We start from the raw sequence: 15,469 nt of genomic DNA on the forward strand, positions 1-15,469 counted from the left end.
TTGGTCTCTTACTGGAGACAAGGGTGTGGCACTGTTGAAGTCTTTTTCCCGCTCTTGCAGTATGTCCACATTAAATCAAATATACTGTACACACATTAGATGCAGACGCATAAAGTGCAAACAGGGTTGGCTTGTCTTTAAGTTCAAGGACGCCCATTTGCCATTTCAGCTGCGATTTTTCTTTCCAATTGCATTCGTTTCAGCTCTATTTAATTAATGCGTGGGTGTTATTTCACGGTTCTGTAAATATGAAATATTAAAAGCAGCCATCACTTTACTACAACGCGCCTTCACAATGGTGGCTTTTCTATTAAAGTTGGAAACAAAGTAAAGTAACAACTACAGATCATTAGATTTAGATTTACCTCTGAGAATTACCTCAGGGTCAGATCTTGAGGTGTATGAAATTGATATTTCTCTGGTGAGGATGAATCACTGTTGTAACTCAGATATTAGTCCATTAAAGAAGAACAATAAGGCATCAATATGCATAGAATTAAATTAATGGTGGTGGGTTTATCTCTCTATCCCAGACGCATCCCTAAAAGACACAGTATAATGTATGACCTGACCTTCAAATGCCAGGAGAGTGTTGGGCAATAAACTGCCAATATTTGTGGCTTAATGGCGTTGGATGACTTTTACTGTAATTGGAATGGCAGCGAAACAGCTGGGCTGTTTAAAGACAGTGCAAGTCTGAGGTCTCAGACAATCACTAACTCCAAATGGCCACAGGGAGTGTGTTTAACCCTGGAGGGTGTTTTTGCGATCGCTATGAGGATTAAACTGTAGGTAAACACAGGAAAGGCGATAAAAATGAGCTGAAAATGAAAGTTACCTTGAGCAAGATCACATCGTACAACTGGATACAATAGTACGGCGGCCGTGAAAGGCCACAGCACTTCTAATTTAAGACAGTACTCGCTAAGGTACAAAACAATAATAAAAAATTATTTAACAAGTAGTTGCATCAAAAAGTGTGTTGCAGTTTGAGAAAGTGTCTGCAAATACAGACAACACAAATACAACCTCTGGCAAAAATTATGGAATCACCGGCCTCAGAGGATGTTCATTCAGTTGTTTAATTTGGTAAAAAAAAAAGCAGATCACAGACACGACACAAAACTAAAGTCATTTCAAATGGCAACTTTCTGGCTTTAAGAAACACTATAAGAAATCAGGAAAAAAAATTGTGGCAGTCAGTAACGGTTACTTTTTTAGACCAAGCAGAGGGAAAAAAATATGGAATCACTCAATTCTGAGGAAAAAATTATGGAATCATGAAAAACAAAAGAACGCTCCAACACATCACTAGTATTTTGTTGCACCACCTCTGGCTTTTATAACAGCTTGCAGTCTCTGAGGCATGGACTTAATGAGTGACAAACAGTACTCTTCATCAATCTGGCTCCAACTTTCTCTGATTGCTGTTGCCAGATCAGCTTTGCAGGTTGGAGCCTTGTCATGGACCATTTTCTTCAACTTCCACCAAAGATTTTCAATTGGATTAAGATCCGGACTATTTGCAGGCCACGACATTGACCCTATGTGTCTTTTTGCAAGGAATGTTTTCATAGTTTTTGCTCTATGGCAAGATGCATTATCATCTTGAAAAATGATTTCATCATCCCCAAACATCTTTTCAATTGATGGGGTTAGAAAAGTGTCCAAAATATCAACGTAGACTTGTGCATTTATTGATGATGTAATGACAGCCATCTCCCCAGTGCCTTTACCTGACATGCAGCCCCATATCATCAATGACTGGAAATTTACATGTTCTCTTCAGGCAGTCATCTTTATAAATCTCATTGGAACGGCATCAAACAAAAGTTCCAGCATCATCACCTTGCCCAATGCAGATTCGAGATTCATCACTGAATATGACTCTCATCCAGTCATCCACAGTCCATGATTGCTTTTCCTTAGCCCATTGTAACCTTGTTTTTTCTGTTTAGGTGTTAATGATGGCTTTCGTTTAGCTTTTCTGTATGTAAATCCCATTTCCTTTAGGCGGTTTCTTACAGTTCGGTCACAGACGTTGACTCCAGTTTCCTCCCATTCATTCCTCATTTGTTTTGTTGTGCATTTTCGATTTTTCTAAAAAACTAACCGTTACTGACGGCCACAATAATTTTTTCTGATTTCTTATAGTGTTTCTTAAAGCCAGAAAGTTGCCATTTGAAATGACTTTAGTTTTGTGTCATGTCTGTGATCTGCTTTTTTTATACAAAATTAAACAACTGAATGAACATCCTCCGAGGCCGGTGATTCCATAATTATTGCCAGGGGTTGTATAAGCACATGCATTATTGTGGAGAATGATAAAGGATTTTTTCTCTCTTTCACCATTTAGTCATTTCAAATGTAGAAAATACAAAACAACAACAACAACAAATCCATGTGCATCAATTCAACAACAGACAGTTGCATCAAAAATACATCTTGCAAACTGAGAAAACACAAATGCAGACAGCACAAACAAACATAAACCACACGCAACAATTTAAATTCATAACATGTCTGCAGTACATTCACAGAAAGCAACAACACAATAGAAGTACTCGGAACACAAAAAGAGGTTTCTGCACTGCAAAGTTTTTCCTGATTGCTATCCATCATTCAATGCATTGCAAATAAAATACAGTACCAAATCAGAAAAAGATGGGAGGGTGTGGAAAATGCCAAAAAACAAAACAAAACCCTGCAGTGATTATTAAATTTACTTTGACTTTTACTTCATTGCACCCAAGATATTTCATTTTTGTGTTGTCAACTTCATTTTGTATATTAATATCCATCCATTCCTGTGTTTCAGGTCTGCAACACATTCTAAAAAACATTGGGATGCTGAAGCATTTACAACTTTGTAATGTTGCCATTACTTCTCACAACAATTAAAAGATGTTTTGGCATTGAGGATGCCAAGCGATGAAGTGTTTCAGGTGTTATTTTGTTCCATTCTTCATGTAAACACAGCTTAATTAAGCATGGTGGGAGAAGCTGAAGGGAGTTACGTAATTGCCCATCGGAGGGTCCAGGGCCGAGTATCAGCCCCCCCCCCCGCTTTTGAAGAAATGTAGTTAAATGCCCACCGGAAATTAAATTAAATTACATGGAAAAAATTTAATGAATGAGAAAAGAACAAAAAAAATGGACACAATCAGGTGAGTTACAGTGAGGCAAAAAAGTATTTAGTCAGTCCCTGATTGTGCAAGTTCTCCTACTTAGAAAGATGAGAGAGGTCTGTAATTTTCATCATAGGTACACTTCAACTATGAGAGACAACATTAGAAGAAGAAGAAAAAAAAAAACAGGAAATCACATTGTAGGATTTTTAAAGAATTTATTTGTAAATTATGGTGGAAAATAAGTATTTGGTCAGTAACAAAAGTTCAACTCAGTACTTTGTAACATAATCTTTGTTGGCAATGACAGAGGTCCAACATTTCCTGTAAGTCTGCACCAGGTTTGAACACACTGTAGCTGGTATTTTGGCCCATTCCTCCATGCAGGTCTCCTCTAGAGCAGTGTTGTTTTGGGGCTGTCACTGGGCAACATGGACTTTCAACTCTCTCAACAAATTTTCTATAAGGTTGAAGTCTGGAGACTGGCTTGGCCACTCCAGGACCTCAAAATGCTTTTTACAGAGCCACTCCTTCATTGCCCGAGCGGTGTGTTTGGGATCATTGTCATGCTGGAAGACCCAGCCATGTTGCATCTTCAGTCCTCTCACTGATGGAAGGAGGTCTTGCCTTAAAATCTCACGATACATGGCCATGTTCATTCTTCCCTTAACACGGATCAGTCACCCTGTCCCCTTTGCAGATAAACAGCCCCAAAGCATGATGTTTCCACCCCCATGCTTCAAGGTAGGTATGGTGTTCTTGGAATGCAACTCGGCATTCTTCTTCCTCCAAACACGACGAGTTGAGTTTTTACCAAAAAGTTCCATTTTGGTTTCATCAGACCACATGATATTCTCCCAATCCTCTTCTGAATCATCCATATGCTCTCTGGCAAACTTCAGAAGGGCCTGGACACATACTGGCTTAAGCAGGGGGACACGCCTGGCACTGCAGGATTTGAGTCCCTCTCTGTGTAGTGTGTAGCCTTTGTTACTTTGTTCCCAGCTCTCTGCAGGTCATTCATCAGGTCCCTCCGTGTAGTTCTGGGATTTTTGTTCACCGTTCTCATGATCATTTTGACCCCACGGGATGAGATCTTGCGTGGAGCCCCAGATCGAGGGAGATTATCAATGGTCTTGTATGTCTTCCATTTTCTTACAATTGCTCCCACAGTTGATTTTATTCACACCAACCTGCTTGACTATTGTAGATTCACTCTTTCTAACCTTTTGCACATCTACAATTTTCTTCCTGGTGTCCTTCGACAGCTCTTTGATCTTGGCCATGGTTGAGTTTGGAGTCTGACTGTTTGAGGCTGTGGACAGGTGTCTTTTATACAGATAACGAGTTCCAACAGGTGCCATTGATACAGGTAACAGGTGGAGGACAGAAGAGCTTCTTAAAGAAGAAGTTACAGGTCTGTGAGAGTCTTGCTTGTTTGTGTGTGACCAAATACTTATTTTCCACCATAATTTACAAATAAATTCTTTAAAAATCCTACAATGTGATTTCCTGGATTTTTTTCTCATTTTGTCTCTCACAGTTGAAGTGTACCTATGATGAAAATTACAGACCTCTCTCATCTTTCTAAGTAGGAGAACTTGCACAATCAGGGACTGACTAAATACTTTTTTGCCCCACTGTATTTGTGATGAAATTAAACGTTTTATTCTGATATACATGATTTTGGCCATGCTCGTGCATCAGCCCACTCCCTCTTCAGGCAGAATTTCACGTGGAGAGACTGTAGAGAATGGGGTACTTCATGTAAACACATCATAAGGTGCGCAACAATACGGGGTCGTTTTTGTGTTTTTCATTTCAAAGATCTCCATACATTCATTGTACATTTATTTATTGCGGAGGCCAATCTAATCCCCATCCCCTCTGATTTTGCAGCCCTGCCACTGTAATATGTGCAGAATGTGGGTTTGCATTGTCTTGTCAAACAAATGCTGAAATCCTGAAAAACATGTCATCATGAAGGCATCTTATGTTATTCTAAAATATCAAAGTACTTTCCGGCACTAATGCTGCCATCACAAAAGTGCAAATATCCTTTGCTAAGGGGACTGACCCAACCCCGTACCATGACAGCGTTTCCTCAATTTCTGACGTTTTTTAATGCAGCTACCAGGTGTTTTTGCATTTGTGTTTTCTTCATTTGTTCATAATGTCTTCATTAGAAAGTGTAGTGGCCTCTGAAGGCCACCATAGTTATTGCTAAATAGAGAGAGAAGCAAAAAAATAAAAAAAAATCCATCATTCTCCACAATAATGCACTTGGTGGAGTTTGAATAATGTTCAGAAGAAACCATTTTTCAAGTGTGAAGCAAAAATAAACTCCGCTGTACGACACGGAGCGCTTCATCACAACCGTTCACATGTTCATCTTCGTTATTTCTGACTCGAAAACCCGCTTATTGGCTTTGATGGAATGAGGTTCTTTATGTGGGACATCTGCCTTGTTCTAGCCGTTTTACAATTTCACAGTTTATTATGTGTGGAAGAATCTTGTTTGGTGTTAACATCTTTGGGTGTATTTATTACGCATGGTGGTGGCGTCCATACTGTAAAATGATTGATCACTGGAGCTGAAAGCTGATTACAAGCTTGATTTACTGCAGGGCAGCGCTTAAATCATTCAACTCAGCTTTGTGTGGGATTGCAACATTTTTCATGTTGAGGCGACGGTTGTTGGTTCAGCCTTGCTGAGTGTGTTTCATAATCACATGCCTTCATAATTTGGTTTGTGTGGTTTTGTGCTTTTAGGTGAGAGCGTCTACAGGTCTCCACTCTCTGCTGACTACGCTGGCGCACAGGCAGCCTCCCTGGCTTTCCATCTGGATCGCTACCACTTTCCCCACTGGCATAACAGTAGAGAACTTTCTCCTCCACTACAGCCTCCCAGCAGCAGTTCAAGCCCCACCGCCAACACTAAGCTGAGACCCAGGTCCAGGGAAGACTGGAGCCCAGCTGCAGGCCAGTACCAGCAGAAGCCCGATCTCAGTGACAACGATCAAGGCAATGACAGCTCTTTATCTGGTCAAAGCAGAAAGTCACAGTGTGAGCCTTTAGATCTGTCAGTCAGACCCGAGTCTGTCACGTCTCTTCCAGGCATGTCTCCTGCTGTACTGCTGCAGATGTCTGGTGTTTTCAGTAATGGACTCTCCTCCTCCATTAGCCGCAGGCTGCAGAGTTACTCCATTTCTGCTGCCGAGCTCGGCGTGAAACCCGCACATCAGTGTGACCTGTTTGTGCAGGCAACAAAACAGGAGAACGCGCAGAACATGGGCACGGCAGGTCAAGGTGGTGAAGGTGAAATTGAGATATCCAGCCACGGGGTCGAGGATGAAAGTGATGATGCTGCCAAGTGGAAGATGTCAAAAAATAATGTCCTCGAATCAGACGAGGCGCGCCAGGTGAGGGGGGATTTCCAGGGTTTGGGGGAGAAGCTGGGACTGTGGGCCAGAGTTATGGCTGAAAGTCCAGTCCCCAATCCAGAGGACCTGACACCCGGGCAGGCCAATCCTCTCCCACGCCAAGGCGGCCTGCTCGCCTTCCTCAGGTCACATGGGACCCCGAGCAGCGCACCCAACTGCGCACAACAATCCAGCGCGAATGGCAGGGGGTATGTGGAAAAAGAGGCTGCATCCGGTGAGCATCTGTTCATATTCAGAAAGTTTAACCACAGCTGTCACCGGTGGACCTGCTTCAAATGTAAAAGCAGATACTGCCACCTAGTGGACAAACGCTGTCAGCTTCTCCCACTTTTTTATCCTACATTTATGCATTTCAGATGCACAGGAGAGGAGATAAATCAATCAATCTTACATTTACTTCCAGTCTTTTAAATATACAACAAGTGGTTGACAACATTGTCTGCAGTTGGGGAAAAAAAAGTGTTTGGTAGAACTTCCAAAGCTCATTATCTGATGGTAGAAGTGTGAGGTGAAAATGATTCATCCCAATTAAGAAGAGCACACTTATTCTCATCACACTTTACTTCTCTCCCCCCGATCCTATCACAGTCGCAAATAAGGGATAAAGAAGACACAGGTGTGTAGCACTGATTACCACAACACTTTAAGGGATGATCTGATCTCCTTGTGCGATAGGTTACAAATCGTCCCAGCCGACGAGGCCCACTATGGAGATGGAGAGGCTTAAGCTCTTATGCTGGTGTGATGTGCTTGCTGAGTGCAGATTTAATAATACTGTCTCTCAGGAGAGCGAATCCAACAGCTGGGGTCTTTGATATGCATGTATTATGAGTGCAACACGATACACCTTCCTTCTGATCCCCCTCTTATTCGGAAACTCAATATGTTCTTGTGAAAGACAGGAAAGTGCCTGTCAACTCCATTAGGGATTAACATCTGTTCCCTTTCTTTATGATTCAAACAGCAAGATGTAGGTTTCTATGCGATTGTGCAGACAGCAGTGAGAATACACCGAAAAGCGCCCCTCCTCTTCTGTTCCCGTCCAAATGATCGGATTGCTTTCCGGCTTTGTTGTCCACAAAGAGAGTTTGGGCAAACCACATGTGTGGCTATTTTGTTGAGTATTTTTATGACGATGCCGTTGGTTGCGAGGACTTGTTTGTAGATTGATCCTGCGTATTGTTTTCCTCCCTGAGGACGCCGATGTCTGGGAGGCGTAATAAACACCTGTCAGTCAAACTGGACACCGAGACGGCTAAGTGACATTGAGAGTCCGATGAGTGTCCTCTAAAACTGAGCGAAGCAGGTGGTCCAGCAGCCTGTCGTGTCTGCGACGCCGACCAGGTGGCGTTGTCGTGGGGCTGTCTCCTGTTGCCCTCATCCTCTCCATACTGTATGGCTCGTCTCGTGGCGTGGTGACATATTGCCGGGCGGTTTGGACATGGAGTGATGTGTTTGCGATGACAGTTCAGGTCAGCTGCAATGTGCCAGCAGTGGTAATTGGCCAGATGGTGACCTCCGGTTGAACCTGTCTGCATGCTCATTAGTCTCACAGAGGCCCTTCCCTTGTATTTTAGATGGAACCTCCCATCCCTGCGCTACTGGCAAACAGCCACTAGATGGCCACATTTACTACTCAATATTGGAGTTGCTGTAAACGTTTTCATGCCAGATGTTGCTGCTTGAGTTCTTGTTTCGCAGGCACAGTTAGTTACAGGGCAGCTTCTTTTTTTTTTTTTTGACAAAGCAGTGAATGCGTTGCCATGGACACCTCGAGGAGTTAAACTAGTTTAACCAGTGAGTGCGACTAACATCAGTGACATCAGATCAGGCCTCTTGGACACATGAGAACTGGCGATGAGAAGATCGATAAAGAAAGGATTAAGAATGAAAGAACACAGAGAACAGAGGGGAAGAAAAAGGCCTCAATTTGAAAGGTTGAAAGGTGGGGGCGAGTCATTATCTCATTGTCTGACATCTGTATACCCTCCGCTGAGGGGGTGACAGAGGAGCAAGAGAAAAAGGAGAGCAAAAGATCACCATAGATGGAGATAGATGGAGCGACAGCGAGGTGAAAGAAGAGCGGTAGCGCGGCCGTCTCTGTGAGCAGATGTCGTTTGAGGGCAGCGAGAGGGCAACGCGGCCTGCCTTTGTGCCTCGTCTCTTCCCATAGAGATAATGAAGGGTGGAGCACCGGGAAGGATGTGCAGTCATCACTCACTGTCTGTGCGCCATCAGAGCTCAAGCCTGTGTCATCCGTCACCATTCAGCTCCTCCGGCCCCGTAGGCCCCGCCGCTGTCATCACGGTCATTATCTCGGTCCCCGTGACACACGAGACACTCTCGCCGTGCAAACACGCATGCCCGTAAACACACATAAAAGCCACGAGAGCGCGCCGAGTGCGCAAACGTGCACTTAATGCAGTCTGATATCAGTGTTACACACACAGCCAAAGTCTTGACTCTCTTGGCAGATCTTCTGCACTTCTTTCAGCACCACACAATCCCTCCCTTCTCATTTCCTGCCCCTGCGCCTCCGTCCGCACACATGCATATGCGCTGATGTGCGTGCGCACAGCTCTGGCTAGAGCAGTGTATGAACGGAGGATCATGTGGTGAAGAGATGGATGGCTCCGCGCCCACCGCTGTCTTCTCTAATTGTAAAATATTAGTTACATTAGACTCTGGCCTGTGATTAATGGAACTTATTTGGAGGTTGACCTCTTTTGGACCTCCCCTCTCCTCCGGTGGGAGGGAAGAACGAACAGCAGATCCAGGAAGACGAGGAAAGTGTAAAGGGGAAGATGAGCATGTGTGAATAATCAGAAGACCTTTTGTCTGTTACTGTCAATGATTTCACTGCAGCTGTTTGCTTCAGTGTTGTCCAATAAGCAAATGTTCATTTTCCAAAAAGAGGAGTCAGACCATTTTAAAAGTTTTTTTTTTTTAAATTGCAAGATATGAACAAGATACGATTGCAGCAATTCGAAAATAATAAATACATTTTATTTCAGCCTGTGGCCCATTGGTACCCGGCACTTGTACCAACATTCTTGTATAGATTCCATTCAGTTTTGCAGATTTAGATTCCCATAATGGGGTGAGCACTGCAATACACTGGCATCCTGTCTAGGGTGGACCCCATCTCACTCTCTATGACTGAGACTCCAATAATGAAAGTCCACTACAACAGTCCACAAAAATCACAAATTATAGAGCTGATTAAAAAAAAAAAAAAAAAAAAATCAGACAGTCTCACATTTTTATTTTAGTGTTTCCAACACTGTGAACCAGCAGTCTGTCTTCATTTGCCTTAAATAACATCCAGTATTTTGCCCATCACATGTTTATTTGTCTATCTTGCTTATTTTTGGATGTTAAAAATAATTTTGACACACACCACAAGCTGAAGGCTTCCTGCAAAAATCCACTCAGTTCTACAGCCAAGCCCATTTGGTGTTTTCTGTTGTCCAGTTTGCGTAAACATCATCCAATATGTTGTCCATCATATGTTTATTTCTTCATCTTGCTTAAGCCCCGGTCACACGGTACTAATGAAGGACACTGAAGCCAAAATGAAACAAGACGTCATCTAGCTTTGTTCCTGTAGCTGCCGCTTCATCAGAATTTTCAAACCGTTGAAAAATGTGAACAAATCCTGACGACAACCTCACTTCGTCCATATTACGTTTTGCTTTCTGTCTTGATGTTTCCTCATCGTTTGCGTAGTTCCCGTACCATCAGCGTTCCATTTGATTGTCACCCGGCTTCATCCAACCTCCCAAGTCCAACGTCTTGCACGAACATTGACGATATCTGAGCGGATCAATAACTAAAGATCCAACAAGCTGAACGTGACTTGTCCATGTGTGGGATGAAAAGCAACATTTTCATACAGAAACAATAGCAGCAGGAACGTTTCATCAATTACATTAACTATTTACTCATGTTGCACATGCGTGTGCGCACGCACGTTGTAGCTGTCTCTAGCTGGAACTTGTATGTGCACACACACGTTATTGTAGTGAAGACAAACTTGTTGTCATGACAACTAGCTCTCACAGCTGCAGGTGCCGTGGACACCACAGACTGGCTGCAGAAATGATCACAGGCTGGCGCTCCGTTTTAAACCTGCTGTCAAGTCACGGCATCATGAATGTTCGTTTTGATTTTGTTTAAAGCAAGGTCGCCGTTCGCTTCATTTTTCTTTTGTTAGTTTCGGTTTTGTTTTGGTCTTTTATGCGCTCTGGATTCGCAGGCTTTTTAAATAAATAAAAAGACTGACTTTTGAGCTGCTTGCATACCGTTTTTGGCCACAGTGTAACTTCTTATATATATATTACTCTGGAACAAAGGGCAAACAGTGTTGTAAAGGACAATAATCAGGACATTAAAGAGCAAACTTCACTTTCCCCTTGAACAACATGAAATTAACATTGAAAATAACAGAGGAACACTGAGTTTCTGGCATCTTTACATATAACAAATGCAATAATGTTTAAAAACGTTCAGGAGAATTCAGGAGAATTTTAGGCACAATATACAAAGAGCTTTATGTTGCGATGTTAATGCTGTTGTGCGTGTGCAGCGGTTTAATTGCAGGCTGATCAGAGCGTCTCAATGCATTCTCAATGTTAATGACATCTCACAGCACGGCGACCTCTTCGAGATTTTATCTGGCACACAACACTGTGGCATATTTACGATGTTTTACTTCAGAAGAAGCTCAGCTGATGCAGACAATCAGTAACCACAAACAGCTGACAAAGTGCCCAATTTTTTGTTTGGACCCAGAAGTTGAAAATCACGTGATGCGTTACGTGACACTTAACAAGCCCATGATGCTTGTTAAGTGGTTATTAAGCTAGCTCTCTGCCATGATGCAGAGAGCTAGCTAACCAGACGTGTTAGCTAGCTCTCTGCATTCATAAACAGGAACTAACATGTATGATTTTAGGGGTTACAAACGTTTTTGACCGTTAAACCTTATCCACTTTACCAGCAAAACAAATGTTAGCGGACTGAAAGTGAGCAGAACTAAATTTACCAGAAGCTAATTGGTCCACTGATGGTTTTCAAAGTTAGCTGAAAAGCTAATCCGCTAACAAAAATGTTAGCTTCTCTAAGTAGCGGTTCGCGAATTAGTGTAAGTGTGCCCACCACTGTGTACTAGCAACACAAAAAGAGGTTTCTGACTGGATTACTTTTACTGATGAACAGTTTGGTGCATAAAAAAAATAAAATCATAAAACATGAATATATAATTCGCTTACAAAAATCATCAATAAAATATATATTACAGCCGAAAAATAATAGATCACCGCATTGTACTGATTGGCCAGACAGTAAAAGTCTGCCAAGTAGAAATATCTTTTCATGTTGTTCTGTTGTATTGTGATTATTTGCAGTGCATCAGTGTTTAGATAGACATAGCTAGTTTAGATGGCTCAACTTTATTTTTCACATCAGGGGAAATTTACGTTTATTGGTGTAGTTTTTACATGCATTGTGTAAATATGCAGCAGACACACATTTGCAAAATTTTCTCATTTTGTAATTTTTTTTTTCATAATTGTTATTAAATTGCTGCTGGTTTTGTGCGTGTTCTAGTCTTGCATTACCTTGATAGTGTTGTAAAGAATTCCTCTATGCACACAAAAGGCTTATTTCTCTCAAATTAGATTCTCGAGGTGTTGAGGGAGCTTGGAACGGAAGTGCTGACTGCAGGTATGTCCACCAGAGCTGTTGCCCTTGACCTGATCTTTCATTTCAAAACCATAACCCTGCGTCCAGTAATTTCCAGTACACACAATTGTCCTCACAACTGCAGACCTTGCTAGCTGACAACTGCTAGTGCTTTTTCAAGGTCAACAATCAAAGGCACATAATCATGCCGTTTAATCTGCATCTTGATAATTGATACTTGCCAGTGGACAGATTATGAATGTTAAGTGGTCATGGAGGCAGATTTGTGAACAAAAATTGAGGGAAATAAATCTTTTGTGTGCGTAAAAGATCTTTTGTTTCAATTAATGGTAAACAGGTGTTGCATTCATATTTTTGTTGAGTGAAGGAAAACAGTTACCCGTCTCGTGCTGCGGAAGATGTTTGACATTTTGTCAAATGCAGAGTTTTTGTGGGAGGGGCAGGTTTATTGTGGGCTGGCCACCCATATTTGTCATCTTTGCGCATCCACTGATGGAAGTCGATACAGCTGAAATGAATCAGGAGCAACTGCATTAAACACTTGCAGAAACTGCTTTAAAAAAAAAAAACTACACCTGCCAGCACGTATACACAAGGTTCAAGTCCCCTTTGTGGGCTACCTCCCAAACCCCCGCAAGGTCCATGTTAGTCGTAACAATGCAGCTGTAAGATGTGGGCCTGACCTGCAGAGCCACATGGGCGACGGCGCTGTCACACCAACTTTTCCAGCAAAAAAAAGGACTAACCTTAACTAAGAAATCCATATTTCTGTGAAGGCTCTCAGTTGTCCAGGTGGTTTCCATAGTAGAGAAGCTTGAATCTTTGACTGGACTGGGTTGCTTGATGCGAGGACCTTTCGCTTCGAATCACAGAAGTTTCCTCCAACCCAGCCTTAACCAGGGAGGGGGTCTGAGACATGCTTTGTCCCCTGTTTACAATGGGGTACTCAGGTCAAAGCATTTTCAGTCTTTTATTCATGGTAATGAGTCATTCACATCATCAGGAGACTCGTCAGGAGAGGCGTCAGTCCCATCGTTAGGAGGGACAGCTGCCCTGTCATTAGGAGGGTGCTAACTAGAGCACAATAGGTGCTAATTAAAGAAATTGTTTAGCCACTAGCCAATAGCAGTCTGCCTCTCGGTAGGAAGGGTCTGGTTAGGTTTAAAACTCCAGCTTTTGTGGCTTCTGTTTGTTCTTCTCTACAAGGTCAAAACAGAAGTCAGACTACCACAGCAAGAAATTTAGCTGAGGAAGCTTCTGCGATTTGAAGCGAAACGTCCTCGCGTCAGGCAACCCAGTCCAGTCGAAGATTTAAGCTTCTCTACTAAGACATCCATACTTTTTCAGTGCATCGATTTAATCACAGCCATTCCTCCCACCAAGTGCATTAGGTACTGTGCCTACACGTACCTATTGTGTAACTCAGTCTCAGGTAGGTTGAGGCCCATCAAGCTCATTTTATTAACTTAAGCTTCTGAGGTCCAGTCGACTATGTGTGCAAAGTTTGGTGTTGATCCAAGCAACGGTCTGGGTTGCGTCTAAAAAGTACACGTTTTGCATATTTTGCTAATTTCTGAAAAAACTATCCAGGCACAAATGGGCATGGCCTAACTCAGAAGATTCAACTCGAGCCAGTGAAAGCGTCCGTATAAGGCACTTGAGTATGCGATGTACAGTTTGGGAGTTATTGCCCAAAACGCAAAGGTGTTGCTATAGTGCCCCCTGTAGGTGGATTTATTTACATTTTTTTGTATCTGAGTTACGTGCAGGAGTTGGTACCAGTTCTGCAAATGGCACCTTTCCAGCTTGTATAGTCTAGGCTGCAGTATGGCGTTTAGTGGTGGGGGGAGAAAGCAAAAACCAAAAATGAGTCCACTTGTGCTTGAATCCCTAAAAAACTCTTCTTACTTTCAAACAAAGAGGGACTGATCACAGTAAAGCCCTGTGTGCCATTCTGATGATATTCCGATGTATTAGGTCTGATCCTCACCCTGACACGTCTGTCTGTATGTGTGTGTGTGTGTGTGTGTGTATATATATACAGCCATCAGGTTATTACACACCAACAGATGGAGCATTACCTTTTATTGCTCACACCTTCTGTGAGTTTTCCCACTTTCCCCCGAAAAAAAAAAAAAAAAATCCCCCCACCTTTTTATGTAGATGTGAGAGCGAGCGCTCGGCTGTGTGCAGCTGTCTCTCTTCTGATGAGGAGCGTGCTTGACACAAAAAGGAGAGGGTGGGACAGCCCTCAGTTTTTGGGAAGTGATGTCAAATTGCATCAGCACATAAGGGTTTACTGGCACCATGAATCACACAAAAACACACTGAAGTATTTGACAGAGCGGAAAAGAGAAAGTCATTATGTGAGGTAAGCTCTCAAAATAGCATAGCGGTAAATGAGGACACAAGAGTGTAAAGGTAAGCATGCACACTTTCTGTTTTGAAGGACTTTTTAAAATTTGTGTTATAGTTTGTCGTGTGTATTGGAAAGGCACACTGTAGGCTTTGCTGCTTAGCAGCAGTTATGTAGCTGGCAGCCTTCAAGATCAGAGACAGACAGGAAGTTCCCACTTGCCATGTCATCCCAGCTACAGACGTCTGCCATTTCTCAGCACTTTGTGGAGTCATATTTGTGTGTGCGTACTTGTACTAATGACATCTGTGCAGACAAGAATCACTCCTACTGTGCGGTCTCACCTCACATCCGGACACACAGAGTTGGTTACTCACTGCGTTTCAAGGTTAAGAAGTATTTTTTTCTGTTAGTTTTAAGTTTGTAAAGATTTAGACATTGTTATCAGTTTAAAAAAGTTTAAAGGAAATCTGTTTGAGTCAACAAATTACAAAGTGATAAAGTCTGAAATAAGTTTCAGCGAAATTACAGTGTTTATCAGATCCGGCGCCAGAAGCACATTTGCGGAGGGGCCTTGCGTTGCTCTGAGGGGGACACGTTTTTTAGGTTAGAAGTGTAAAGTCCTATTTAATCAGGGGATATTTAAATATTTGAACTGTTGAATATGCAGTTATAGTGTAGCTTGAGAAGGAAAGAGCAATCATCTCATGTCTGATTCATGTGAACGCAATTTAAATACACCTCTAATCATAGGCGTAGGAGGTGGGGGGGGGGGGGGCAGGGGGGAGCAACCGCCCCCCTGGACTCGGCAAAATGCTCAAATTCAGATAGGCTGG

At 42.5% G+C, this 15,469-nt stretch overlaps 1 protein-coding gene across 1 annotated transcript in view; it reads left to right on the top strand.

Moving 5' to 3' along the window:
• Positions 1 to 15,469, top strand: part of LOC117516097 — a 91,987-nt gene that overhangs the window by 60,728 nt on the left and 15,790 nt on the right. The window contains exon 3 of the mRNA XM_034176990.1: positions 5,901 to 6,785. Within this exon, the coding sequence (XP_034032881.1) occupies positions 5,901 to 6,785 (885 nt within the window). The remainder of the gene's footprint in view (positions 1 to 5,900; positions 6,786 to 15,469) is intronic.

Source organism: Thalassophryne amazonica, chromosome 8 (assembly GCF_902500255.1).
Source record: "Thalassophryne amazonica chromosome 8, fThaAma1.1, whole genome shotgun sequence".
Classification (NCBI taxonomy): Eukaryota; Metazoa; Chordata; class Actinopteri; order Batrachoidiformes; family Batrachoididae; genus Thalassophryne; species Thalassophryne amazonica.